This window comes from Dipodomys merriami, unplaced genomic scaffold, assembly GCF_024711535.1.
Source record: "Dipodomys merriami isolate MVZ:Mamm:240054 unplaced genomic scaffold, mDipMer1.0.p SCAF_99, whole genome shotgun sequence".
NCBI lineage: Eukaryota > Metazoa > Chordata > Mammalia > Rodentia > Heteromyidae > Dipodomys > Dipodomys merriami.
Window position 1 is genome coordinate 4155459 of NW_027206612.1, and position 27070 is coordinate 4182528.

Genomic DNA, 27070 nt, shown 5'->3' on the forward strand with positions numbered 1-27070 from the left:
CGCACCTGTTACTGCGGATGGGGTGGTGTCTGTCTGTGTTACCTCCACCACCGTCTCGGTCCATTGTCTCCAGCTGTGCACGTGAGCGTTTGCGTGGTGACAGGGAAATACCATTCTTGGCATACTTGCAGCCCCCTTCCCCCTTTTTTTTTCTGAGTTGCTTGTAGGTGTCAAGCACTCGTGTCCTGTTGCTTGTGTGGCAGTTTTACCTCATGCTGTTCCTAAGTGGAATGTTTTCACACAGCGCTTCCTCGGTTTACTGTGACGCCAGAGAACAGGGTGGTGACGGAGGGTCAGACCGTTGACTTCCAGTGTGAGGCGAAGGGACATCCCCAGCCCGTCATCGCCTGGACCAAAGGCGGTAAGCTGCGGACTCCGGCCTTGCTGGCTCCTTCACTGCGGCTCCTACGGGAAACAAACAAGGAACAGGCCGACCTTCCACCCGAGTGCCTGCGGCGTCCACCCCTTCAGAGGCTGTAGGAAGTACACTCAGATGAGGGCCAAACGCAGCGTGGGGCACTGGCTTCCAGGAGGGAGCAGCCCAGCTCGGCTCCAGCCCCAGCTCTGCTCTAGCTCAGCTCGGCTCCAGCCCCAGCTCCGGTCCAGCCCCAGCTCCGGTCCAGCCCAGCTCAGCTCCAGCCCCAGCTCAGGTCCAGCCCCAGCTCTGCTCTAGCTCAGCTCAGCTCCAGCCCCAGCTCAGGTCCAGCCCCAGCTCCGGTCCAGCCCAGCTCAGCTCCAGCCCCAGCTCAGGTCCAGCCCCAGCTCCGGTCCAGCCCCAGCTCCAGTCCAGCCCAGCTCAGCTCCAGCCCCAGCTCAGCTCCAGCTCCAGCTCAGGTCCAGCCCCAGCTCAGCTCCAGCTCCAGCTCAGGTCCAGCCCCAGCTCAGCTCCAGCTCCAGCTCAGGTCCAGCCCCAGCTCAGCTCCAGCCCCAGCTCAGCTCCAGCACCAGCTCAGCTCCAGCTCCAGCTCAGGTCCAGCCCAGCTCAGCTCCAGCTCCAGCTCAGGTCCAGCCCCAGCTCAGCTCCAGCCCCAGCTCAGCTCCAGCCCCAGCTCAGCTCCAGCCCCAGCTCAGCTCCAGCCCCAGCTCCGGTCCAGCCCCAGCTCAGCTCCAGCCCCAGCTCAGCTCCAGCCCCAGCTCAGCTCCAGCCCCAGCTTGCCCCCAGCACCTTGGAAGCTGGAGTGCCTACCCCGTCCTGGCCTTCGTCAGCTTAGTGTCTGTTGTCTCCCTCTGGGAGTCACTGGGCACGGGTTCACCCCTCCCACGTCAGCTGATGGGGAATCTTCATGGCCCCTTAGGGGCATCTGTTTGGGTGGCCGAGGAGCGGTCATTGGTTGGCATCCTGATACACAAAGCTCAGACTGTAGGGTGTCTCCATCCTTGGAAGTAGTGTGGTCCCTGGATGCCAGCGCCCTTCTCTCTCCAGCGCCCGCTGCCTGTGTCTGGTTTACAGGTGTCCCTGTTGCGCCCAGGTGGCCCTGTTTCATGTGTCCCGTGTCCCCTAGGGAGCCCGCTCTCGGTGGACAGACGGCATCTGGTGCTGTCCTCCGGCACGCTCCGGATCTCCGGGGTCGCCCCCCACGACCAGGGCCAGTACGAGTGCCAGGCGGTCAACATCATCGGCTCTCAGAAGGTCGTGGCCCACCTGCTCGTGCAGCCCAGAGGTAGGCGCTGGCTCGGGTTGCTCAGGTCTGGTGTCCTGCTGGGACGGCACTCTAGCGATGGAGTCATGCCTGCACTTGTGTTCCCAAGGGGTCTCCAGGCGCTGGTCAGCGCTTTACCTGTGTTTATCCTGTGACGGAGACGCACAGAGCCCCAGGAGGCCGGCTTGTTAGATCAGGCCCGTCGCTTTTCTCCTGGTAACTGAGGCTCACTTGCCAAGGCGTTCCTAGTGGCCCCGTAGGTCGGCTGCTCAGCGCAGCGGTGTGTGCCTCCTGTGGGCCTTTGCCTCTCTGAGTCTCCCCTGCCTGAGCCCCCGTCCCCCGGGAAGTTAGGGTGTCTTGGCCGGCAGGCCCTGAGTGTGGTGCTGGAGGCGTGGCGGGTGGGCGGGCCCTCGGAACCCCAGGTGAGGCTCCGTGGCGGGTTTACCAGCCTGTCCCTGTCCTCCCTTGTCTGGGATGTAACCTGCCCCGGAAGCGATTCCTGAAGCGGCCTGAGGCCCCCTGCTCCCTGGAGCTGTGTCCCCTCGACGACGGGCCACGGCTGGCCATCCTGCTGCCGCTGCCGGCCCCCAGGCTCCCGCAGCCCCCGGCCGAGCGCGCCTCAGCCTTGTCCCTTGATGCTGCTGGTGTTGGAGCCCAGGGCAGGAGGGGATTCGAGGCTGGCACAGGGCAACAGGTCTGCTCTTGTCCCTGTGGGCCTCGACGTGGGCACAGGCTGCCGGGAGGCAGGAAAGTCCCTTTGCGGAGGCCCCGGCTCCGCCCCAGTGCACAAGCTCTGCTCTCTGAGCTTTTGGGGTGTCACTAGCGGCGCTGATGACTATCTTGCCTTCCAGTCACCCCGGTGTTTGCCAGCATTCCCAGGGACATGACTGTCGAAGTGGGCAGCAATGTCCAGCTCCCGTGCAGCTCACAAGGGGAGCCTGAGCCGGTCATTACCTGGAACAAGGTAAGGAGGGGCCACCTCCGCTGCACACACACGCGTGCTCACCACCCCTTCCCCTCCACACACGCACACGCGTGCTCACCACCCCCTCCCCACACACGCACACGCGTGCTCACCACCCCCTCCCCACACACGCGTGCTCACCACCCCCTCCCCTCCACACACGCACACGCGTGCTCACCACCCCCTCCCCACACACGCGTGCTCACCACCCCCTCCCCTCCACACACATGCGTGCTCACCACCCCCTCCCCACACACGCATGCTCACCACCCCCTCCCCTCCACACACACGCATGCTCACCACCCCCTCCCCTCCACACACACGCGTGCTCACCACCCCCTCCCCACACACGCGTGCTCACCACCCCCTCCCCACACACGCGTGCTCACCACCCCCTCCCCACACACACACGCACGTGCTCACCACCCCCTCCCCTCCCCACACACGCACGTGCTCACCACCCCCTCCCCTCCACACACACGTGCTCACCACCCCCTCCCCCCACACACGCGTGCTCACCACCCCCTCCCCCCACACACGCGTGCTCACCACCCCCTCCCCACACACACACGCACGTGCTCACCACCCCCTCCCCTCCCCACACACGTGCTCACCACCCCCTCCCCACACACGCATGCTCACCACCCCCTCCCCACACACACACACGTGCTCACCACCCCCTCCCCCCCACACACACGTGCTCACCACCCCCTCCCCTCCACACACACGTGCTCACCACCCCCTCCCCCCCACACGCACATGCTCACCACCCCCTCCCCTCCACACACACGCGTGCTCACCACCCCCTCCCCTCCACACACACGCGTGCTCACCACCCCCTCCCCTCCACACACACGCGTGCTCACCACCCCCTCCCCTCCACACACGCGTGCTCACCACCCCCTCCCCTCCACACACACGTGCTCACCACCCCCTCCCCTCCACACACACGTGCTCACCACCCCCTCCCCTCCACACACACGCGTGCTCACCACCCCCTCCCCTCCACACACGCGTGCTCACCACCCCCTCCCCTCCACACATGCACGTGCTCACCACCCCCTCCCCTCCACACACACGCGTGCTCACCACCCCCTCCCCTCCACACACACGCGTGCTCACCACCCCCTCCCCCCACACACACGCGTGCTCACCACCCCCTCCCCTCCACACACACACACGTGCTCACCACCCCCTCCCCTCCACACACACGCGTGCTCACCACCCCCTCCCCTCCACACACACGCGTGCTCACCACCCCCTCCCCTCCACACACGCGTGCTCACCACCCCCTCCCCTCCACACACGCGTGCTCACCACCCCCTCCCCTCCACACACACGTGCTCACCACCCCCTCCCCTCCACACATGCACGTGCTCACCACCCCCTCCCCTCCACACACACGCGTGCTCACCACCCCCTCCCCACACACACGCGTGCTCACCACCCCCTCCCCCCACACACGCATGCTCACCACCCCCTCCCCTCCACACACGCGCGTGCTCACCACCCCCTCCCCTCCACACACACACACGCGTGCTCACCACCCCCTCCCCTCCACACACGCACGTGCTCACCACCCCCTCCCCTCCACACACACACGTGCTCACCACCCCCTCCACACACGCACACGTGCTCACCACCCCCTCCCCTCCACACACACACGCATGCTCACCACCCCCTCCCCTCCACACACACGTGCTCACCACCCCCTCCCCTCCACACACACGCATGCTCACCACCCCCTCCCCTCCACACACACACGTGCTCACCACCCCCTCCACACACACACATGTGCTCACCACCCCCTCCCCCCCACACACGCGTGCTCACCACCCCCTCCCCTCCACACACACACATGTGCTCACCACCCCCTCCCCTCCACACACATGTGCTCACCACCCCCTCCCCTCCACACACGCGCGTGCTCACCACCCCCTCCCCTCCACACACACGCGTGCTCACCACCGCCTCCCTGGTCCTCTTCAGACATTGCTCAGAAAAAACAACCACACTTCATGTATGCAGGACACTTCATGTATGCAGGGATCAAACGTGCCCTGAAGATACCTATTCATGAGAGCACTTTCCAGCAGCCAAGCAAAAATCCCGTAGACCCGTTTTCACGGGCGAGAGCGTTAGTTCTTCCTTTATCTCATTTTCTCCTGCTCAGCCAAGCTGAGAGGTCCCGGTAGAGCTCACCGCCCGGCACGAGGCAGGGGGCGGGGGGTCACAGGTCCCACAGGCGAGGATCGAAGGCCCAGGTCTCCTCCTGCTCGGTCCTCTCCACACTCATGGTCACCTGGCAGGGGTGTCGGTCCTTCGCCTGCCCCCGGGACGCCTTGCGGTAGCCCCAGCCCACGGGAGCTTTCTGCACGCTCTGCCCCTGCACACACTCACTCCTGAGACTCACCTTTTACATAGAACTCTGTCCTCAGCCGAGCATCTGCGTGTGAAGAGCTCCTTGTGTGCAGCGTTTGGGGAGGCTGGAATCGGCCTCCTTCCTTTTCAGGCTGGATGGGCCTTGGTGCTGTTTCCACTTGCAGTCTACTTTAACACGGGCCATCAGACTCTGAGGGCAGCGTCCGTCTCCGAGTCCGACTGTGATACTGCTTTACTGTTCCCTTCCAGGATGGGGTTCAGGTGACAGAGAGTGGGAAATTTCACATCAGCCCCGAAGGCTTCTTGACAATCAATGATGTCGGAACGGCAGATTCTGGTCGCTATGAGTGTGTGGCCCGGAACTCGATCGGTTACGCCTCGGTCAGCATGGTGCTGAGTGTGAGTGGTAAGATGGGTGTCGGCGGTGCGGGACGGGCGCGCGTGGAGGGCGCGGGATGGGGCGTGCGTGGAGGGTGCGGGGCGGGCGCGCATGGAGGGTGCGGGACGGGCGCGTGTGGAGGGTGCGGGATGGGGCGCGCGTGGAGGGTGCGGGGCGGGCGCGCGTGGAGGGTGCGGGACAGGCGCGCGTGGAGGGCGCGGGAAGGGCGTGCGTGGAGGGCGCGGGATGAGGCGTGTGGAGGGTGCGGGAAGGGCGTGCGTGGAGGGTGCGGGATGAGGCGTGTGGAGGGTGCGGGGCGGGCACGTGTGGAGGGTGCGGGGCGGGCGCATGTGGAGGGTGCGGGGCGGGCGCGCGTGGAAGGTGCAGGACAGGCGCGCGTGGAGTGTGCGGGAAGGGCGTGCGTGGAGGGCGCGGGATGAGGCGTGTGGAGGGTGCGGGAAGGGCGCGCGTGGCGGGTGCGGGGCGGGCGCGCGTGGCGGGTGCGGGGCGTGTGGAGGGTGCGGGGCGGGCGTGTGTGGAGGGCACGGGACGGGCGTGCGTGCAGGGCGCGGGACGGGGCGTGTGGAGGGTGCGGGGCGGGGCGTGTGGAGGGTGCAGGGCGTGTGGAGGGCGCGGGACAGGGCGTGTGGAGGGTGCGGGACGGGGCGTGTGGAGGGGCCTCTGTTGGCACCAGGTCTTGCAGGTCAGGTTCAGTGTGATTCGAGGCGGGTCACTCAGCAGTGGTCAGGGCTTAAGGCCTTTCTTCGGATCCCCTGCCCTGATGCAGGGGCCCCCAGTTCTCTTCCAACCTTTCAGATCCATTGTGTGGCTGTGGGCACCATTTGTCCCTGCCACTGAAAACATTGGCCTGCCCCAGTGTCTGTCTCCTGGCTGGACGTGTCTGGTCCGGTACTCTTGCGATGGCAGCTAGCGCCACGCTGGTCTGCAGCCCGGGACACCAAGATCTCTCTGTGTCTGCCCCTCCCTCCTGCCTCCTTGTCTCATGCTTCTGGCCTGTTCTCGGCACGTCTTGCTCATGAGAGGAGAAGACCAGGGTTGGGGTTATGTTTGGGAGCAGATGGGTCTGTGAGCCCAAGGGGTGTGAAATGGGAGAGAGAAGCCCCTAGCCCCTGTCAGGTACACATGGGGGAGGGGGGCTGTCTGTCAGGTACATAGGGGGGAGGGGCCTGTCAGGTACACAGGGGGGAGGGGCCTGTCTGTCAGGTACATAGGAGGGGGAGGGGCCTGTCTGTCAGGTACACAGGGGGGAGGGGGGCTGTCTGTCAGGTACACAGGGGGGAGGGGTCCTGTCTCTCAGGTACATAGGAGGGGGAGGGGCCTGTCAGATACATAGGAGGGGCCTGTCTGTCAGGTACACAGAAGAGGGGCCTGTCTGTCAGGTACACAGGGGGGAGGGGACCTGTCAATTAACATAGGAGGGGGAGGGGAGCTGTCTGTCAGGTACACGGGGGGAGGGGAGCTGTCTGTCAGGTACGTAGGAGGGGGGGGCCTGTCTGTCAGGTACGGGGGGAGGGGGGATGTCTGTCAGGTACACAGATGGGGGGCTGTCTGTCAGGTACGGGGGGGGCGCTGTCAGGTACACAGAGACCGGCCTGTGCGCCTACCCTGTTCCAGCAGTTAGCAGTTGGTGTGGGCTGGGGGTTTGGGGTAGGGGTGAGCAAAAAGACTAAAATTAATCTGTGAAAAGACGGCCTTAGAGAGCAAGGATTATTGTGGCAAATCAAGTGATTCTATTAGCCAAAGGAAAGAGGGAAAGAAAGGAGATGGGGGAGGAAAAGAGGGAGAAAGATGGGGAGACAGTTGTACCGGAGTCCACGTGAGGAGTGCATTCTGGGTGGAGGTGACCCAGGGGGAGGAGGCCCGACCCGAGCGCGGCAGCCCTGCGCTGTGGTCGCTCTGAACTGTGCCCACGCCCGGCCGGCACGGCTGCGGGGCCCGGAGGAAAAGCATCACCACCAGCTGCCCGAGGGGGAGGCTACGGTGGGGGATGAAACGTGGTTGGAATGCAGTTATGTGGTTGGTGGCTGCGGGCCCCACAATAGCATTGAGGAGAGGGGACAAAGTGCACCCTTGGGGTAAGCGTGTGGGCGTGGTGGGACTTGGGGTGGGTCGAGGGACGTGTGGTGTCTGTGTGGGGTCCTGTAGAATGGTGTGAGGTGTTGCTGGGCGCGGTGTGCATGTTGCACGTGGTGGTCTGCAGAGGAGAGTCGTGCCCTGTACAGATGTGGGGTGGTGGCTGTGACAGCCAGATGGCAGGACACGTCCTGAGGGGAGGGGCAGAGTTGGAGAAGGTTGGGCTCCGGGAGAACACGGGTCCTTGAGAGGAAGCCTCCACGTTCACCACCAGCTGGATCCCAGGGGAGCCCTGTGACACCCACTTCCTGTCCTTTCCTTTGCTATGGCAGCCTCCACACTGTCGGAAGACAAATTCTAGTAGAATTTGTGATGCAGTCATTTAAGCGTTGGTTTGAAAAGGAGGACTAGCTGAGGGAAAAGCACGGTCTGTGTCCAGATGAAGTCGTGTCTAGACGTGGCAGCATGCTCACGTGGGCCCCTGTTTTCCCAGTTCCTGATGTCAGTCGGAACGGCGACCCTTTTGTTGCTACCTCTATTGTGGAAGCCATCACGACTGTTGACCGAGCCATAAACTCAACGCGGACGCACCTGTTTGACAGGTAGGCGGGCCTGGGGAGGGCCCGGGCTGGGGTGAGGGTTGGCTGGTGTGCGGTCCTAGTTGCAAGGCTTCTGCCTGTTTTATCTGATGAAAACACTGCATATTAATCCTTCAGGCAGCGTTGGCTGTGGCTTTTCTAGGTGCTAAGATGCTAGCAGGAGGGATCCTTTCCAAATAGGATCTGAACTGTGACTCACAACCAAAACATTTCAGCAGGCTTAACTCATTCCTTTGGCTTGTCACTAACGATTGGGCAAAAAACAAAATGTTTTAAGAGTTGCTATTGGGTCTTGTTTGTGTTGGGAATCCTAGCTGTTTTTCTGCACCTTAATTGAAATGCAATTCCTGTGACTTTCTCTCCTGACTTATTAATGGTTTGTTTTTAGTGTCTTTGGTTCTTGTCTGTCTGTCTGTCTTGCTTGCTTGCCTTCCACCTGGGATAAGTAAGGTACGGTTCATCACGTTGTCCAAAGTAGCCATAGAAATTTCCTTCACTTAAGTCTACTTTGGGAGTCTGGCTTTTGTCTCTGGTAATTCGTTTTGTTGTTCCTTTCCCTCCACTCCTGCCAGCCGTCCACGTTCTCCTAACGACCTTCTGGCCCTGTTCCGGTACCCCCGGGACCCCTACACGGTGGGACAGGCCCGGGCGGGAGAGATATTCGAGAGGACCCTGCAGCTTATCCAGGAGCATGTGCAGCACGGCCTGATGGTCGACCTAAACGGAACAAGTCAGTGCCCGCCCTCTCTCCTCTCCCTAGGCTCAGCCCACACACACCATGCTAAGCGCGCTTCACAAGAAGCCCTGCGCTTCAAGCCCTCGCCCAGAGCAGGTCTGCACCGTTCTGCCCAGCGCATGTGGGCTGCCGTGTCTTAGGTCAGCGGCTGGTGCTCGGACGCAGAGCCGGCCGAGTCTGGCAGGTCCGGCCTTGCGGCCAGGCGGTGTCTGTCCGCCCCACAGGCTGCGATCATTCAGTCCTCACAGGGCAGATCGCACGGAAGCCTTTGCCGAGTCTCTGGCTTCGTGCCCACAGAAAGCAGAGCTGAGCACTGTTGGAAAGATGTTTTTGAAGACGTGCACCCAGAGGGTGGGCCCCTAGCTCTGGTGGATGGTGTGGGCACGCAGCCACCACTCTGCTCCGGTCCTCACTTTGACCAGGCCTGAGAACCCGAGTGACCTTTTCACGTGCGTCCCTGTCCGCCCTGCCGCTTCCGGGCTGGCGGGCGGGCGGGCGGGCGCGCGCTGAGCGGCCCTGTTGGTTGCAGGTTACCACTACAATGACCTGGTGTCACCGCCCTACCTGAGCCTCATCGCCAATCTGTCCGGCTGCACCGCGCACCGGCGCGTGAACAACTGCTCGGACATGTGCTTCCACCAGAAGTACCGCACGCACGACGGCACGTGCAACAACCTGCAGCACCCGATGTGGGGCGCCTCGCTGACCGCCTTCGAGCGCCTGCTGAAGGCCGTGTACGAGAACGGCTTCAACACGCCGCGCGGCGTCAACGCCGGGCGCCGCTACCATGGGCACGCGCTGCCCATGCCCCGCCTGGTGTCCACCACGCTGGTGGGCTCGGAGGACGTGACCCCCGACACGCAGTTCACGCACATGCTCATGCAGTGGGGCCAGTTCCTGGACCACGACCTGGACTCGACCGTGGTGGCCCTGAGCGAGGCGCGCTTCTCGGACGGGCAGCACTGCAGCGCCGTGTGCACCAACGACCCGCCCTGCTTCTCCATCATGATCCCTCCGCACGACCCGCGCGTGCGCGCCGGCGCCCGCTGCATGTTCTTTGTGCGCTCCAGCCCAGTGTGTGGCAGCGGCATGACCTCCCTGCTCATGAACTCCGTGTATCCCCGGGAGCAGATCAACCAGCTCACCTCCTACATCGACGCCTCCAACGTGTACGGCAGTTCGGACCACGAGGCCCGCAGCGTCCGTGACCTGGCCAGCCAGCGGGGCCTGCTGCGGCAGGGCATCGTGCAGAGGTCCGGGAAGCCGCTGCTGCCCTTCGCCACGGGGCCGCCCACCGAGTGCATGCGGGACGAGAACGAGAGCCCCATCCCCTGCTTCCTGGCCGGCGACCACCGCGCCAACGAGCAGCTGGGCCTGACCAGCATGCACACGCTGTGGTTCCGGGAGCACAACCGCATCGCCGCCCGGCTGCTGGCGCTGAACCCGCACTGGGACGGCGACACCGTTTACCACGAGGCCCGGAAGATCGTGGGCGCGGAGATGCAGCACATCACCTACCAGCACTGGCTGCCGAAGGTGCTGGGCGCTGTGGGCATGAAGATGCTCGGGGCGTACCAGGGCTACGACCCCGGGGTCAACGCCGGCATCGTCAACGCCTTCGCCACCGCGGCCTTCCGGTTCGGCCACACGCTGATCAACCCCGTGCTCTACCGGCTGGACGCCAGCTTCCAGCCCATCCCGCAGGGCCACGTGCCCCTGCACAAGGCCTTCTTCTCCCCGTTCCGGATCGTGAACGAGGGCGGCATCGACCCGCTCCTCAGGGGGCTGTTCGGGGTCCCCGGGAAGATGCGGGTGCCCACACAGCTGCTGAACACGGAGCTCACGGAGCGGCTCTTCTCCATGGCGCGGACGGTGGCCCTGGACCTGGCTGCCATGAACATCCAGCGGGGCCGCGATCACGGCATCCCGCCCTATCACGACTACCGGGTCTACTGCAACCTGTCGGCTGCCCACACCTTCGAGGACCTGAAAAATGAGATCAAGAACCCTGAGATTAGGGAGAAGCTGAAAAGGTGAGTTTCAGGAAACCAGAACACAAGGCCTATGTGTGGTGCCCAGTGTCCTGGACGGAAGGCTCCGGGTGTGTCCAGTGTCCTGGACGGAAGGCTCCGTGTGTGTCCAGTGTCCTGGACGGGAGGCTCCATGTACGTCCAGTGTCCTGGACAGATGGAAGGTCCTATGTGTGTGCAGTGTCTTGGACAGACGGAAGGTCCCATTTGTGTCCAGTGTCCTGGATGGATGGAAGGTCCCGTGTATGCCTAGTGTCCTGGACAGACAGAAGCCCCATGTGTTTCCATTGTCCTGGACAGACAGAGGCCCCATGTGTGTCCAGTGTTGTTGGACGGAAGGTCCCGTGTGTGCCCAGTGTCCTGGACGGAAGGCCCCGGTATGTCCGGTGTCGCTGGACAGAGCTGTGTTGGTAGGCCTGAGCCAGGTGTGGTCCGTTTGCCCACCAGCCTCACTCTTGTCTGCTCAGATGGCTGTGAGCCAGCAAGCTTTGGTGAAGACGAGAGTTGTGCATCCCGGGCTCTGGCTTTGGTTTGCTCAGAGGTGATGGCTGGGGAGGCCTCTCCTAGGGTGGGGCCTTCACCCCCCACAGAACAGTGCTGCTCCCGAGGAGAGGAGGGCAGGCCAGCAGACAGACCCACTGGGCAGGTACCGCACCTGCAGCCACCTTCTGTCACCCTGTGAGTCTGACGAGGCCTCAGCTCAGTGCAGGTGGTTCGCTCTGAGTCGTGCTAGGGCCCTCTGTCCTTAGCTCACTCACATTGTTTCATGTTGATTATGACATTGTCTACATCCGAGTCTTTTACAAACATAAAAGCAATTAGTCATTCATTCTCCCTTTATGACTGTCCTGGTTTTGGATCTCTGAGCCAGGTGAAGGCCATTTTACATGTAAGATCTGCTATTTTCCACTTAGTCATTAAAAAAACCCAAAACTTTCCTTGTGGCCTTGAACCGTGTTCCCTCGTGACTTTACCCTGGAGTCCCTCAGGACCGTAGCCGAGCCCCCTCTGCCCCCACACCGTCAGACCCAGAACCCTCAGGATTCCTCCTGGGCTTTGCTGGGAGCTATCGCTAGGCCTCCAGGGCTCTGCTATTCATGAAGCTCACAGCATTAGATTACCAGGGGAGGGGGGGCACATACCTCCACATGTGCAGGGTGGGTTTTTCTCCGTGCTGGCTAATTTTACAAACGTCCTAGCTTTGTTCTTGTAGTGACTGCCACAGATTAGTCCACTAGTCTTTTCTCTCTTTGCCAAACGATTTATTTCGCAATGCAGCCCTGGGCTGGTTCTGTGTGGAGGCAGAGATGGATATTCGCACATCTGTTCTATTAACCTGTGACAGGCAGCGGAGGGCACGGCTGAAGGGCGATGAAATCCCAGCACCGACGGCAGCGTTTCCAGCCGTCTTCTGTGCTGGCAGCCACATCAAGCGGCTGGGCTGGAGAGCTGGGCCAGGCCTGGGCCGCTCCTGTACTGTGTCCTGCATCCTGGCCTGCAGGGTCTTGGGGGCGGCTGTGAGAGTCCTGGGGTGCATTGCAGGCTCGTTCTCACCGTGGAAGCTTCCAGCCCTTGAACCCAGCGGGGTGGGGACAGAAAGGGGGAGGTGCGGGGCGTGCACTCCTGCTCCTTTGCAGGTGACTTCGGTGGCATCTTGTAAGTGGAAGGAAGGGCAGTCCCCATGCTCAGAAGAAAACAGAGCGATGCCAGCTTACGCAGAACGCTTGCTCCACTCACGAAATGACGGCCGGGCGATGCTGCCCATCTGTCTGCCCTCAGGCCCACCGAGTGCCCCTCCCCCAAGCTGTGAGAGGAAGCAGCCCAGTGTTTGCTCAGCTCCCTTGTCTTTCAGTGTGTGTGTGTCTGAGGTATGCATGCAACGGGAAACTGGGAAAACCTGTGATGAGTAAGTCCTTCCCCCACCCCACTTTTCGTCTTTTGGTAGTACTAACGAGGGCTTGAACTCCAGACCTCTTGCAGGCGTTTTACTGCTTAAGCCATACCCCTAACCCTTTTTGTTCTGGTTATTTTTGAGGTCTCAACCTTTTGCTCAGCCTGGACTTTGATCTTCCTGTTTCATACTTCCCATTGGAGCTGGGGCCCAGATTTTCCTTTGGAGATGGAGCCTCACATGATTTTTTTTTTTTTTTTTTTTTTTGGTCCAGTCATGGGGCCTGAACTCTGGGCCTGGGCACTGTCCCTTTGCTCTTCAGCTCAAGGCTAGCGCTCTACCACTTGAGCCACAGCGCCACTTCCGGCTTTTTTCTTTTTGCTTATGTGGTGCTGAGGAATCGAACCCAGGGCCTCATGCATGCAAGGCAAGCGCTCTACCACTGAGCCACCTTCTCAGCCCCCCTCACATGATTTTTTACTTGGCTGCCCTTGAACTGTGATCTTCTTGGTAATGGCCTTCCAAGTAGGGAGGATTGCAGGTGTGAGCCCCTCCTCTTAGCTGAGGCCACAGGGCCTTAAAAAAAATATAGGTGACAAGCATAGCTGGGCACCAGTGCTTATACCTGTAATCACAGCAGCTCATGAGGCTGAGATTTGAGTATCGTGGTTCGAAGCCAGCCTGGGCAGGAAAGTCCTGGAGAAGCATCTCAGACACCCAAAAGTTAGAAGTAGAGCTTTGGTTCAAGTGGTAGAGTACTAGCCTTGAGCACAGAAGATCAGGGACAGCGCCCAGGCCCTTTCAAGTCCCACAACCAGCACACACACAAAAGAAAGAAAGGAAGAAAAGACTAGCAAGCAAAGGTGCAATCTGCATAAATAACATACAGCAGTGTGAACAGTAAGGTCTGTGTTGTATCACATGCAAAGGTGTAATGTGTGTAAGTAACGTACGGCGGTGTGAACAGTAAGGTCTGTGTTGTATCACATGCCAAACAAAAGTGTGCTTCTTTCACCCCAGGCTCTATGGCTCACCACTCAACATTGACCTGTTCCCAGCCCTCATGGTGGAGGATGTGGTTCCCGGCAGCCTCCTGGGGCCCACCCTTCTGTGCCTGCTCAGCACACAGTTCCGGCGTCTGCGGGATGGGGACAGGTAGGCACCAGCGCGCGGCAGGGTCTCCTGCACCCCCTTCCTGGGCCTGGGAACGCAGGAGTGGAAGAGGCCCTTCCTCCCCTGGCCCTGTGTGCCGCTGTGTGCCAGCTGCGTGCCAGCTGCCACTCGCGTCCAGACCCCAGGGAGAAGCCCGTCTTCAGTCATTGAACTTTGGTGAGACAGCTTCGCTTGGGGCCAGTGAGCACTATGAGTTAATGTCCTGAGGATCTGGACGTACAGCCCCTGCAGGGCTAGCACGCTCTCTCCGGGGCGTGTTCCACTCTGCGGGGCTAGTGTGCTCTTTCCACTCGCGTGTTCCAGCCTGCAGGGCTGTCACAGGCTCCTGTGCTGGTCTTCCTTTTTTGTCTCCTTGGGTGGAGTGCTGAGCCATGTCTGAGTCTTTCAGTCGTCATCGGAGGTGGCTGCCTCTGCTCGGGGGACTGAGCCGCTCTCGTTTCCGGCACACAGGCTGTGGTACGAAAACCCGGGGGTGTTCTCCCCCGCCCAGCTGACGCAGATCAAGCAGACGTCACTGGCCAGAATCCTGTGCGACAACTCGGACAACATCACCCGCGTGCAGGCGGACGTGTTTCGGGTGGCGGAGTTCCCACATGGCTACGGCAGCTGCAAGGACATCCCCCGCGTGGACCTCCGGCTGTGGCAGGACTGCTGTGAAGGTGCGTGGCCGCCCGTGGTCTCCCCGTTCACAGTCTTTGAGTGCTCACGGGGCTGGCACCACCACAGGGACTTGGCAGGCAGGGTGCCAGCCTTACTGGTGTGTGCACAGCCGGGCATCTAGTGACACAGCCTCACTAGTGTGTGTGTGCACAGCCGGGCGCCTAGTGACACAGCCTCACTGTGTGTGTGTGTGTGTGTACAGCCGGGTGTCTAGTGACACAGCCTCACTGGTGTGTGTGTGTGTGTACAGCCGGGTGTCTAGTGACGCAGCCTCACTGTGTGTGCACAGCCGGGCGTCTAGTGACACAGCCTCACTGGTGTGTGTGTGCACAGCCGGGCGTCTAGTGACACAGCCTCACTGTGTGTGTGTGTGTGTGTGTGCGCACAGCCGGGCGCCTAGTGACACAGCCTCACTGGTGTGTGTGTGCACAGCCGGGTGTCTAGTGACGCAGCCTCACTGTGTGTGTGTGTGTGTGCACAGCCGGGCGTCTAGTGACACAGCCTCACTGTGTGTGTGTGTGTGCACAGCCGGGCGCCTAGTGACACAGCCTCACTGGTGTGTGTGTGTGCACAGCCGGGCGTCTAGTGACATAGCCTCACTGTGTGTGTGTGTGTGTGCACAGCCGGGCGCCTAGTGACACAGCCTCACTGTGTGTGTGCACAGCCGGGCGCCTAGTGACACAGCCTCACTGTGTGTGTGCACAGCCGGGCGCCTAGTGACGCAGCCTCACTGTGTGTGTGTGCACAGCCGGGCGCCTAGTGACACAGCCTCACTGGTGTGTGTGTGCACAGCCGGGCGTCTAGTGACACAGCCTCACTGTGTGTGTGCACAGCCACGTGCCTCAGTGGTGGAGCTGTGCTCTGAGAGGTGTATATGTCATCGCCCTGCGCGTACAACAGCATGCACTTCCCGGGGCCGTCACGCCTGTGGCTGGTTGATGTGACCCGATGCCTGGGCAGTGGGCACTGCTGGCCAACCATCTCGCTCCAGGTCAGCGGTACACTGTAGAATAACGACAGAAGACTTGGTGTGGTTGTGGCCTACGCCGGCAGGATGGCGGGGACTGGCCCTGAACAGGGCTGGCTGTGTGCTCCCTGACCGACAGCCCAGGATCACTGGAGACACCTGGTCCTAAGGTGCTGCTGGCCGAGAGCCCCCAGATCTTCAGGACAGCTAATGTCATTTGTCAAAGAAACTTCAGCCTCCTCCTATTTTTTCCCTTAAAACCTCACTAAGTACAAGTACCATGTGTTAGTCTATCCATACACAAATAAGGAGACGAAAACAATATCGAGGAGGCATGTTGAGTATATCTAGTTGTCTTTGGACAGTTTATGCTCGGTGTTCTAGGTATCCGTAGCCATCCCTGGAGGAGCCGGACGTGGTCTGTGGGCACCGGGGGCCATCCTGGCCCGTCTGGGACTCCTGTGCCTGCCTGAGCGTCCTGCCCGTGTGGCCACTACCCGAGCACCTCTCCTCCATGCTGCCGTCCGCAGGCCGCTCTTCCAGCTGCCGGCTTCGGGTGGCCACTGACCGACATTGCATTCCCAAGTCTCTGTCATGGTTAACCCCTGTTTCTAGCTTCTCATTTGTGCACCAATTTGGCTTTTTCAGTACTGTGATTATGGCTTGTAGACATTAAGCTGGAAGACATGCAGAACCCGATCTGCTGTTTGTGGCAAACTCCTATTTCAGGAAGGTGGAGGGGGTCCTGCCCACACTGAGGGGCGGGGTGGGGGCGGGGATGGCCAGCCCTCGCTTGGTCCCACCCCCAAGGCCCATGGGGGAGGTGTTGAATGAAAAGTGCCCGAGTTCAGGAGCTAAGTAACCACACAGGAAAAGTAGCAAATGGGACCGTCTGGGTTGAGTATTAGAGTTGTTTTTACCACCTCCAATGAGAGGAAGGGCGGGAAAGAGAGTGCCCGAGACACGCGAGCGTAGCGTGGGGCACACGTGAAGTGTGTCTCTCTGGTCTGATTAACATGTGGACTTGTTCTTGCTGTGTATCCAGTGCTTGGAGTCCCTTACTCCCTTGTGCATCCTGTTTTGGGGCGCCTGCCTCTGGTTTTTTGTGATTGTGTTTTAGATTCTTAGTGGTTCCTCCTGTGTGGTTGCTTTTCCACAGCCTGGCAGCACAGTTCATTCAGTGTGTTTGGCCAGAACTGTGGGAAAGTCAGTTCCTCTTGTTCTCAGAGACAAACTCATGTTTCCAGACCCCAGTGCTGCTCAGAGGAACCTAGCCAGGTTCTCTGCTCTATGGCTGGGAAAGTTCACAGGCCTGGGACAGACAGCACGGGAGGGGGAATGAACATCCTCGCTCTCTGTCCTGGTCCTGGGTGGGTGTGGGGTCCTCGCTCTCTGTCCTGGGTGGGTGTGGGGTCCTTGCTCTCTGTCCTGGTCCTGGGGAGACCCAGCTCTTGGGTGTCTCCTTCTAGAGCTTAGGGTAGGGCTGGGAAGGTGGCTCAGTGGTAGAGTGCTTGCCTTGCATACACGAGGCCCTGGGTTCGATTCCTCAGCACCACATAAGCAAAAAGAAAAAAGCCAGAAGTGGCGCTGTGGCTCAAGTGGTAGAGCGCTAGCCTTGAGCTGAAGAGCTGAGGGACAGCGCCCAGGCCCAGAGTTCAGGCCCCACAACCGGAACCCCCCCCCCCCCCGCCAAAAAATAATAATAATAGAGCTTAGGGTAGGCCTCAGCCACCTTGAAGAGGCAGTGCACTCCACGTTGACGTCAGTGGTTTTGGACAAGGGGCAGAGAGCCTCCTGGCACTCAGCCCAGGATGTGGGCAGACATTCTCTGTGTGTGCTGTGGGACCAGCGGCATCTGCAGGTGGCAGGGATAGCAGGGTGGGCATCGGACACGGTGGGCAGGTCTGTCCTGGTGATGCAGGTGGCAGGTGGTGCCGTGGGCCTGGGTAGGGCCAGAGCAGCCAGCTCTTGGGCTCCACGAGCCCGTCCGCTGCTGCCTGTCTTCTGGGTGTTCCGTTGGTTTCACAGACACACCATAGAAGATAGTCGCTCTTGGACAAGGTGTGCTTATTTTCTGCTAAAGTCAGAGCCATCTCTGCCTCTCTCCAGCCTGCAGGACCAGGGGCAGTTCAGTGCATTCTTCTGCCTCTCTCCAGCCTGCAGGACCAGGGGCAGTTCAGTGCATTCTTCTGCCTCTCTCCAGCCTGCAGGACCAGGGGCAGTTCAGTGCATTCTTCAGTGAATTCTCTTACCTTTCCCCTCCAGACTGCAGGACCAGGGGACAGTTCAACGCATTCTCCTACCACTTCCGGAGCAAGCGGTCTCTGGATTTCAGCTACCAGGAGGATGAGCCTACCAAGAGAGCGAGACCGCAGAAGGAGCTGGGGTGAGATCTGGGTGCGGCTGTGGAAAGTGCTCCCCGCCCCATGGCGTCCAGCAGGAGCTGTCTCCATCAGCCTGCGCTCCTGCCTCGGGCCGGGCTTCGCAGGGATGTCCCCCAGGGTGGGGGGCAGGTCTGTAGTCTGTCCTGCTCGGTCCTGCTGGGTGCAGGAGGACCCATCGCCGCGCCTCCCCCCCCCCGCCCCTCAGTGCAAAGCACGGTGTGCCCAGCAATGCCACCACAGCCTCCTCCGAGCTCTCAGAAGGAACAGTGACAAATGACTTCAAGGAATTTGTCCAGGAGATGCAGAGGACCATCACAGACCTCAGAAGACAGGTACAGGCCCTGTGGGTCTTGTTCCCTGTGGACAGGGAACGAGCCCGGCTGGGCCACTGGAAGGTGGTTGTGTCTGGTGGTGGATGGGGGGGGGCGGGTAGCCCCCGGGGGATGCCCCTCCTGTGGCTCTTGTTGCGGCCTGCCAGCGGCTGGGCTGCGTCCAGCCTCAGTGCTCTGATGTCGTTACAGCAGAGCGGGGCGGGGCGGTGGGCCGTGGCTGCCCTGCTGACTCGGACCTCTGCCTGGTTAGCGCCCACCGGTCCAGTCAGTACCCTTGAGGTCCCGGCCATTGCTAGCCTAGTGTAGGTAGGAATGTTTTGCACAAGAGCTGCGGGGCGGACGCTCTGTGCCCTGTTGCAGATCAACACGCTGGAGTCTCGCCTCAGCACCGCGCAGTGTGTGGACGCAGATGGCAAGTCGCACGCCAACCACGCAACGTGGAGAAGAGACGTGTGCAGCACCTGTGAATGCAGAGTGAGTACCGGGCCCGCGCCGTGCCCGTGTCCGGAGGGCGGCGGCCTTCCACCGTCCTTCCACCGTCTCGGAGCCCGCTGGGCCTGCCCCTGCCCTGGCCTGGTTACCCCGGCACCTGAGCAGTGGCTGTGGAGGATGCAGGCCCACTACAGAAACTAGAACGCCACTTTGTGCGCCCTGTCCCAGGGCCAGTGGAGCACTTACCTGCCCTCGTGGCTCTGTCCAGTCCGGGCTGGACGGAGCAGGGCGGCCGCGGACGGGGGGCAGGGTGGGATGGAGCGCTGCTGGAAGCGTAGTGTGGCTGCAGCCGCCGGGGGAGCTCGAGCTGGCAGCGGAGGCGGTGAGACGGAGCCCGGCGTGGGGCCCTGGGCACCGGCAGGGTCAGATTTTAGCCTTTCTCATCCCTCACATCCCTGGGCTGGATGCGACTTCCTGTGTGGCTTGGGGAGAATGGAGCACGGGAGAGGAGAGCCGTGTCCCAGCCGGATCCTGGGAGTGACAGCGGTGCCATCCCAGGTGCCCAGCTGTCTGTCAGGAATGACGGGCGTCTCCCGTTCTTCTAGGATGGGCAGGTCACCTGCTTCGTGGAAGCCTGCCAGCCTGCACCCTGTCCTGAGCCCACGCGGGTGGACGGAGCTTGCTGCCCAGTCTGCGTAGAGGGACCTCAGGAGAATACCCCGAGGGCCTCCTAGGCAGAGCCCCTTGAGCTGGTCTGCAGTGTCCTCGAGAGATCAGACCCGGGGCACCGGAGCTGTGGACCCCGGGAAAAACCCGGACCCCGGACGTTCTGGACCGCTGCCCTGCTGTTCCCTGCGGCACGGGCTGCTTTGGACCCCACATCGCAGAAGGAAGCAGCAGACAGGCAGGGGTGCAGATGTCCGTCTTCACTGCATGTTAGACTTCTCAGGATTTTATTTAATTCTTTTAGAATGAAAAATTGGTGCTATTGTAAAATTGCACAGTTCGGTCATTTGGGTTCCTAAATTGATTCTGCCTAAAAACGCCGTTTTTTTTGCTAAGTAAGGCAGCATACCTCTGACGTCCTCTCTGCCTGGTTCTGAGACCTAGAGCTTCCAACAGGCGAGGCCTGAGAGCTGGCTGACATCAAGGGAGCCCTTGCCTGGCAAAGGGACAGTCTTAAGAGCACATTAAGCCATCATCTCTGCAGGACCACTGAGGCCCGCTGCATCCTGCCTGCCCTGCCTTCCCCTGGGGCCTAGCCTCTCATTTACCTGTGACCCCCCCGCCGCCAGGCCTGTGACAGCGGCTGTAACCTCTCAGCTTGCCAGCATCTACCCTTGACCCCGCCGCCAGGCCTGTGACAGCGGCTGTTGGAACAGTGTTCGGAGAAGGGCTTAGTTCCCGTCGCTGCGTGTGCACACGGTCTTGCTGTGGACCGTACTCTCTGGTCCACACGGCATCCAAAGACCTCACGGAGACCACAGGCATTGGCAGGCAGGATGGTCCCCAGGACTACACCCCTTTTTCAGATCCTTCTGATGGGAGACGGGTGGGTGGGCCAGACTTGAATGTGGGGAAGTCTGAGTTACATTGTTTAAAAAAACAAAAAATCCAAAGTCCTATACCTCACGGGTGCTTTTCAGTGCACGGTGTTTATAAAATCGCCCACTTTTTAGGTGTTAGATGTGGTACAAAATCAAAATTCTATGCAAAAAAAAGTTTAATTCAGCGATGAGCAACATCATACCTCATGGTCTCTTTTTAACTGGCCAGAACTTTCCATTGTGTTCTCCGCACGGAGTGGCCTCTGATAGGAGGACCATCCCTGAAGTCGATCTCTGTTCGGTGCCCTTGTGGGGCGGGGCAGGCCGCACGCCCCCTGCCCAGGGGTTGGCACACCTGGTGGCGGAAGTGCCAGGGGTGTCATGCACACGTGCACACAGGCGTGTGTGGCGTGTGCACCACCCGTGCCCGAGGGGAGGTAGAATGAGGCGCTGTGGACACCGGCCGCGGCCTGCTCCGGCACCCTCACCACAGACGCACGCGTTGCCCGTGCAAGGGTGCTCCTCTTGTTTTGCCCTTCTCTTGTACGGACAGGCGGAGGCTGTTTCTTGGTGGGGATTCTGTGAGTGGGTTTGTCTAGGACGTGGTAGTGATGTAACTGCTCAGGTATGGGAGCGGGCGCGCGGCTTGCGGCGCGGCTTGCCGTGGGCGCAGCCCGCCTCGTGTGCCGGGCAGTCGGCACGGGAGTGTGCTGGGGCAGGCGGGTGGGGGTGGAGCTCAGGCTTTCGACCAGTGGAGGTAGGCTGACTGATTCATATGAAATTCTGTAACTCATGCCAAAACGTCTGCGGAATGACCAGTCGGATCTTCTGTCTTCATGACCCAAGACGGCGGGCGGCTCCGGGGTGCACTCCGCAGCCACCGTGGGCTGTGAGAGGTGAAGGCCGTGTATATATTTATTTACTTTCTAACTGTGGCCAGTGGCCCAATGCTGGTGTTATGTTCATTGTATTCAGTAAGTACCAAAGACCTGTTTGCACTTTGTAACGACACCTTTCAGTTCAAATAAAAGGGCCACATTTCAAGTGGAGAATGCCTGTCTGCCTTCCTTTCTCCTCTCCTCTCTCCCTCCATCCTTTATTTATTTTTGCCTTGCAAGGACAAAGCTCCAGTTTTCTCACCAGGTGACACCCAAGCAAGGCCAGGAAAGGAAGTACGCCGAGATGGATGCCCAGAAGTGTACCAGGCAGCGAGTGTTCCATTCGAAAACAAAAAAGAGAGTGCGTTCGTGAAAATGGGATTGGCGAGTCTCATTTGTATTGTTAAGAGGCAGGTGGGAGCTAACTCCCGGGAAAAATGTCCTGAAATCTTGGTGTGGACAGAGCGGTTTGTCAGAGAGGAGGAGAGGGCTACCAAGACACCCTGTTGGCATCCATGATGGGTGGGCAAGCTCTCCACAATGGGTGGTCCCAGAACTGTCGTCCGTGTGCCTGCGCAGAAGCTGTGTCCTCTGTCTGTGCAGCTCTGCCCTGTCTGTGCCCTCTCTGTGTGGCTCTGCCCCGTCTGTGTCCTCTGTCTCTGTGTGGCTCTGCCCCGTCTGTGTCCTCTGTCTCTGTGTGGCTCTGCCCAGTCTGTGTCCTCTGTCTCTGTGTGGCTCTGCCCAGTCTGTGTCCTCTGTCTCTGTGTGGCTCTGCCCCGTCTGTGTCCTCTGTCTCTGTGTGGCTCTGCCCCGTCTGTGTCCTCTGTCTCTGTGTGGCTCTGCCCAGTCTGTGTCCTCTGTCTCTGTGTGGCTCTGCCCCGTCTGTGTCTGTCTCTGTGCGGCTCTGCCCCGTCTGTGTCCTCTGTCTGTGTGGCTCTGCCCCGTCTGTGTCCTCTGTCTGTGCAGCTCTGCCCCGTCTGTGTCCTCTGTCTCTGTGTGGCTCTGCCCAGTCTGTGTCCTCTGTCTGTGTGGCTCTGCCCAGTCTGTGTCCTCTGTCTCTGTGTGGCTCTGCCCCGTCTGTGTCCTCTGTCTGTGTGGCTCTGCCCCGTCTGTGTCCTCTGTCTCTGTGTGGCTCTGCTCCGTCTGTGTCCTCTGTCTGTGTGACTCTGCCCCGTCTGTGTCCTCTGTCTGTGCAGCTCTGCCCCGTCTGTGTCCTCTGTCTCTGTGTGGCTCTGCTCCGTCTGTGTCCTCTGTCTCTGTGTGGCTCTGCCCCGTCTGTGCCCTCTGTCTCTGTGTGGCTCTGCCCCGTCTGTGCCCTCTGTCTCTGTGTGGCTCTGCCCCGTCTGTGCCCTCTCTGTGCGGCTCTGCCCCGTCTGTGCCCTCTCTGCGGCTCTGCCCCATCTGTGCCCTCTCTCTGCGGCTCTGCTCTGTCTGTGCCCTCTGTCTCTGTGCAGCTCTGCCCCGTCTGTGTCCTCTGTCTCTGTGTGGCTCTGCCCCATCTGTGTCCTCTGTCTCTGTGTGGCTCTGCCCCGTCTGTGCCCTCTCTGTGTGGCTCTGCCCCGTCTGTGTCCTCTGTCTCTGTGCGGCTCTGCCCCGTCTGTGTCCTCTGTCTCTGTGTGGCTCTGCCCCGTCTGTGTCCTCTGTCTCTGTGTGGCTCTGCCCCGTCTGTGCCCTCTCTGCGGCTCTGCCCCGTCTGTGCCCTCTCTCTGCGGCTCTGCTCTGTCTGTGCCCTCTCTCTGCGGCTCTGCTCTGTCTGTGCCCTCTGCCTTTTGTGGCAGCTTTGAGCCCTACTCCAGTCTGTGCAGGAGAGATCACTATTAAGGGGAGACTCGGGCGGGCAGGGTTGTTCCTCATGTATAATATCATGTGCTAGTTCCTTGTCCTTTCGGGTTCGGGACCGGCCTTGCGCTGCTGGTGGCAGCCTGTGTCATACCATGAGGACGGGCAGTGGCTCAGCAGCCAGCCAGCCGCGCTGAGCCTGCGCAGGGCTTTGCACTGGGCTGGCCCACACAAGAAGGTCCTCATCCTAAGACCGACTTCCACCATCATCAAAAATTACATCAGGATTCCTCTCGTGACCGGTGACACACTGATGTTCTTGCATGACATGAATGATTTCCGTTCTACTTCGGCTTTGGGGGTTGCCGCAAAGGACTGTGCACATAGGAGAGCCCAGTGTCTGCAGGTCAGCCATGTTCACAGAACCACTGGGGACAGAGTGGCCAGGCCAGCGTGGCACAGGCCTGTCCTCCCTGCTCCCGCAGGCCGATGGCAACCCGGGGCTGGAGCTCCACAGCCCACAGGCCCAGGGCTGGAGCTCCCCAGAGCTCCCCAGCCCACAGGCCCGGGGCTGGAGCTCCCCAGAGCTCCCCAGCCCACTGGCCCGGGGCTGGAGCTCCCCAGAGCTCCCCAGCCCACTGGCCCGGGGCTGGAGCTCCCCAGAGCTCCCCAGCCCACAGGCCCGGGGCTGGAGCTCCCCAGCCCACAGGCCCGGGGCTGGAGCTCCCCAGCCCACAGGCCCGGGGCTGGAGCTCCCCAGAGCTCCCCAGCCCACAGGCCCGGGGCTGGAGCTCCCCAGAGCTCCGCAGGCCACAGGCCCGGGGCTGGAGCTCCCCAGAGCTCCCCAGCCCACTGGCCCGGGGCTGGAGCTCCCCAGAGCTCCCCAGCCCACAGGCCCGGGGCTGGAGCTCCAGCAGCCCACAGGCCCGGGGCTGGAGCTCCCCAGAGCTCCGCAGCCCACAGGCCCGGGGCTGGAGCTCCCCAGAGCTCCCCAGCCCACTGGCCCGGGGCTGGAGCTCCCCAGAGCTCCGCAGCCCACAGGCCCGGGGCTGGAGCTCCCCAGAGCTCCCCAGCCCACTGGCCCGGGGCTGGAGCTCCCCAGAGCTCCGCAGCCCACAGGCCCAGGGCTGGAGCTCCAGCAGCACTCTCTCTCATTTGGGCCCTGAGTGTGATGGTTCGTGTTTGGTCAGTCTTCCGGTGGCGGGTCTGCTCCTGGTTATGTGGACACGGGAGTCGTTTCCTCCACCCCAGACTGAGGCAGTGGCAAGGGCAGTGCGTGACTCTGGGAGGCTTCGCGGGCCCAGCGGCGACTGCCTGTGTGTTTGCAGGACTCATTAAAATGACTCGCGTCTGGGTTTCTTTGTTCTAATGACCTGGGGTGCAGAGGACAAGCAGGGGGAAGCCTACTGTCAGTGTTCCCCACTGTTCTGAAAGTCTCCCCGGCACAGCAGGGGTCAGACTGAGGGGTGAGCAGCACCATGCGCCCGGGCACTGCCGGGAAGCGGGACCCAGGCAGCGCTGGGCCGGCTGCTTTGCATTCCTGAGCTGGGAACACCCCGGGACGCATGGCTGGTAGCTTCTAACTGCGAGATGGTGTGACTGTCACCAAGGTTTGTGAAAGATTGGGAACAGTAGTCTGGCTTTCATTCTATTTTCTGTCCCTTCCTGAACAGTCTTTATTACCGCAGAACAATGTACTTTTGACGTGTTTCAGCAAAACCATCTCTTCGGTTGCTACTAACCCACAGTCAGCAGTCCTAAAGTAGACCACCCGGCATCATGGTTCTGTGCTCCCAGAGCCGCCTTCCGGAAGGCAGGCTGGTTTTCCTCTGCCCTTGGGTCCTTGGGACACAGCCCCCACCAGGATGAAACACCGCCCAGCCAGTGTGCTGTGCAGCTGCTCCAAGGAAGTTCCTGGAAGTCACTTGTATTTGTTTCTTAAAAACTACAACAGCAGAAATGACCTCAGCGGAGGACCCTTGATCCTTACTTCCTTCAGCCATGGCAGAGGGAAGGGGCGGGGTCAGATCCTTCCGGGCCCTGCACCTCTGGGGGTCACACTCTGCTCCCGGTTGGTGCCCCACACCCAAGACCCACACTCGCTTCTTTGACTGAAACCAGCGTGTGGTTCATGTTGCCAAGCAAGGAGGAACTGGACAGGTGCGTTGTAGAGCATTATCTCTCTGCCTCTGCCACTCCACACATCAGTTGGCCCTGTCCTGGGGAGGACAAGACTAACCTGGGGACCCATGATCTGAATCTCCCAGGGGAGATTAGCCGCATCCTGCCATGCCCAGGCTTTCCAAACCTGTTTTCCATTTATAAGGCAGAGTGTGACACTCCTGCAGGTGAGTGCTGTGCACACCACAGGTCTTCATGTCCAGTGGCTGCACAGACCAGCGCATGGGTCTCCGGCACCCATGCGTGCTCAGCCTTGCTCTGCTTCACAGGTCTTCATGTCCAGTGGCTGCACAGACCGGCGCATGGGTCTCCGGCACCCATGCGTGCTCAGCCTTGCTCTGCTTCACCAGGTCCGGATTCGAGCCCCACCTCTGTGCCACAGCTGGTCTTTAGCAGACCAGGCGCTGTGTGTCCCTCAGCAGACTGGAAATGCAGCCCTGCGCTTGACCAAAGGCAATGAAGCCATGGCAGGAAACGCCCGTCTGACCTGGGACTGCCACAAGAAGCAGTGACTGCAAGCCCCCACGCCGGTGGGAGGCTAGCTGTCTGAGAAGCCGACACCCCAGCCCGGTGGCCCCCAGATTCCCGCCGGCCCAGGCCCCACTCCCTCCTTCCCCAGCCTCTGTGGTGTGGGCCTTTCTGGTTTTGTGTCCTTACACAGCCTGTCTTCCTCATTTCTACATCTCCATCACTCCCCTCCGCTGTCGGTGGTGAGCGGGCTCTGGGAACGTGTCCAGCGTGAGCGCTGTGTGCTCTTTACTGACTGTGAGTCACCGGCTGCCCCCGAGCAGCTCTTACCTCTGCACGGACCAGGAACCCCAGAGACAGGCCGGCGCAACTCACCATGTCTGCCTGCACGCGTGGCTGCTTCAGGGCCTCACCAGCTCTGCCCCAGCTCCTTGGCAATGGCCCGTCGGCCTTTACCGCGGAGTGAGCATAACCATTTTTATCTAACGTCTGAAGACTGGGATCTGGATGAGCTCCATCTCTGTTGATTACTGCAGGAGCTCAGGCTGGCTACGGACCCCAGGGGTGTCTGTTCGCTCATGGGTAAAATGCAGTGCTGTGGATGGGGCAGGGTGCGTGTCAGCGAGGAGGTGAGTGTGAGTCACAAGAGCCCACGTGCCGAGCAGGGGCACACGCCACACGTCCTGACCCAGGCTGGGCCTGCAGAGCCCCGCAGGGCAGAAGACAGCCAGCCCTGCGCTCACGTGGCTCTTTGGTGAATTGGAAAGCCAGCTTGACACATCCCTGCAATCTTGGTGTGTATGGGTTCTGGTGCTGGGACTTGAGCTCAGGTCAGGGCCTCCAGCTGTTGCTTAAGGCCAGCGCTCTCTCACCTGAGCCACACCTCCACTTCAGGGTTCTTGCTGAAAAGACAAGAATTTCTTGTATGTGTCTGCCTGGGCTGGCTTTGGGCCATGATCCTCAGATCTCAGCCTCCTGAGTAGCTACAGAGCTAGTTAGAGGACAAACAACTGGTCTGAAAAATGGGCAAAGCGTCTTAAGCCATTTCACCAAGATACAAGAAAAGCGATGAGCCACTATATGACCCAACACAGCGATTGATTTCCCGAATGAAAAGTAGGCAGAGGGGTAGCCCTGGCCACGGGCTGGGGGAGCAGCGTGGTGCAGCCAGTCCAGCCAGTCCAGCCGGGCAAGCCAGGATGATGCCCTGCTCTGCGGTAACTTCCCTGAATCCACAGCAGGCTCCCCGGCACCCTCCTCCCTCCTTCCCCTCCCTCCCTCCTTCCCCTCCCTCCCCCTCCCTCCCTCCTTCCCCTCCCTCCCTCCCTCCTTCCCCTCCCTCCCTTCCCCTCCCTCCTTCCCCTCCCTCCCTCCTTCCCCTTCCTCACTCCCTCCTTCCCCTCCCTCCCCTCCCTCCCTCCTTCCCCTCCCTCCCTTCCCCTCCCTCCCTCCCCTCCCTCCCTCCTTCCCCTTCCTCACTCCCTCCTTCCCCTCCCTTCCCTCCCTCCCCACCCTCCCCTCCCTCCCTCCTTCCCCTCCCTCCCTCCTTCCCCT

General features: G+C 60.9%; 1 protein-coding gene across 1 annotated transcript in view; it reads left to right on the forward strand.

Moving 5' to 3' along the window:
• Positions 1-21262, forward strand: part of Pxdn (peroxidasin) — a 58732-nt gene extending 37470 nt beyond the window's left edge. The window contains 13 exon segments of the mRNA XM_070014687.1: positions 245-361; positions 1503-1661; positions 2492-2604; positions 5236-5392; positions 7953-8061; positions 8631-8788; positions 9324-10827; positions 13736-13870; positions 14339-14547; positions 17781-17901; positions 18105-18231; positions 18592-18705; positions 19269-21262. Of these exon segments, the coding sequence (XP_069870788.1) occupies positions 245-361; positions 1503-1661; positions 2492-2604; positions 5236-5392; positions 7953-8061; positions 8631-8788; positions 9324-10827; positions 13736-13870; positions 14339-14547; positions 17781-17901; positions 18105-18231; positions 18592-18705; positions 19269-19397 (3152 nt within the window). The 3' untranslated portion in view covers positions 19398-21262.
• Positions 21263-27070: the final 5808 nt, after the last annotated feature.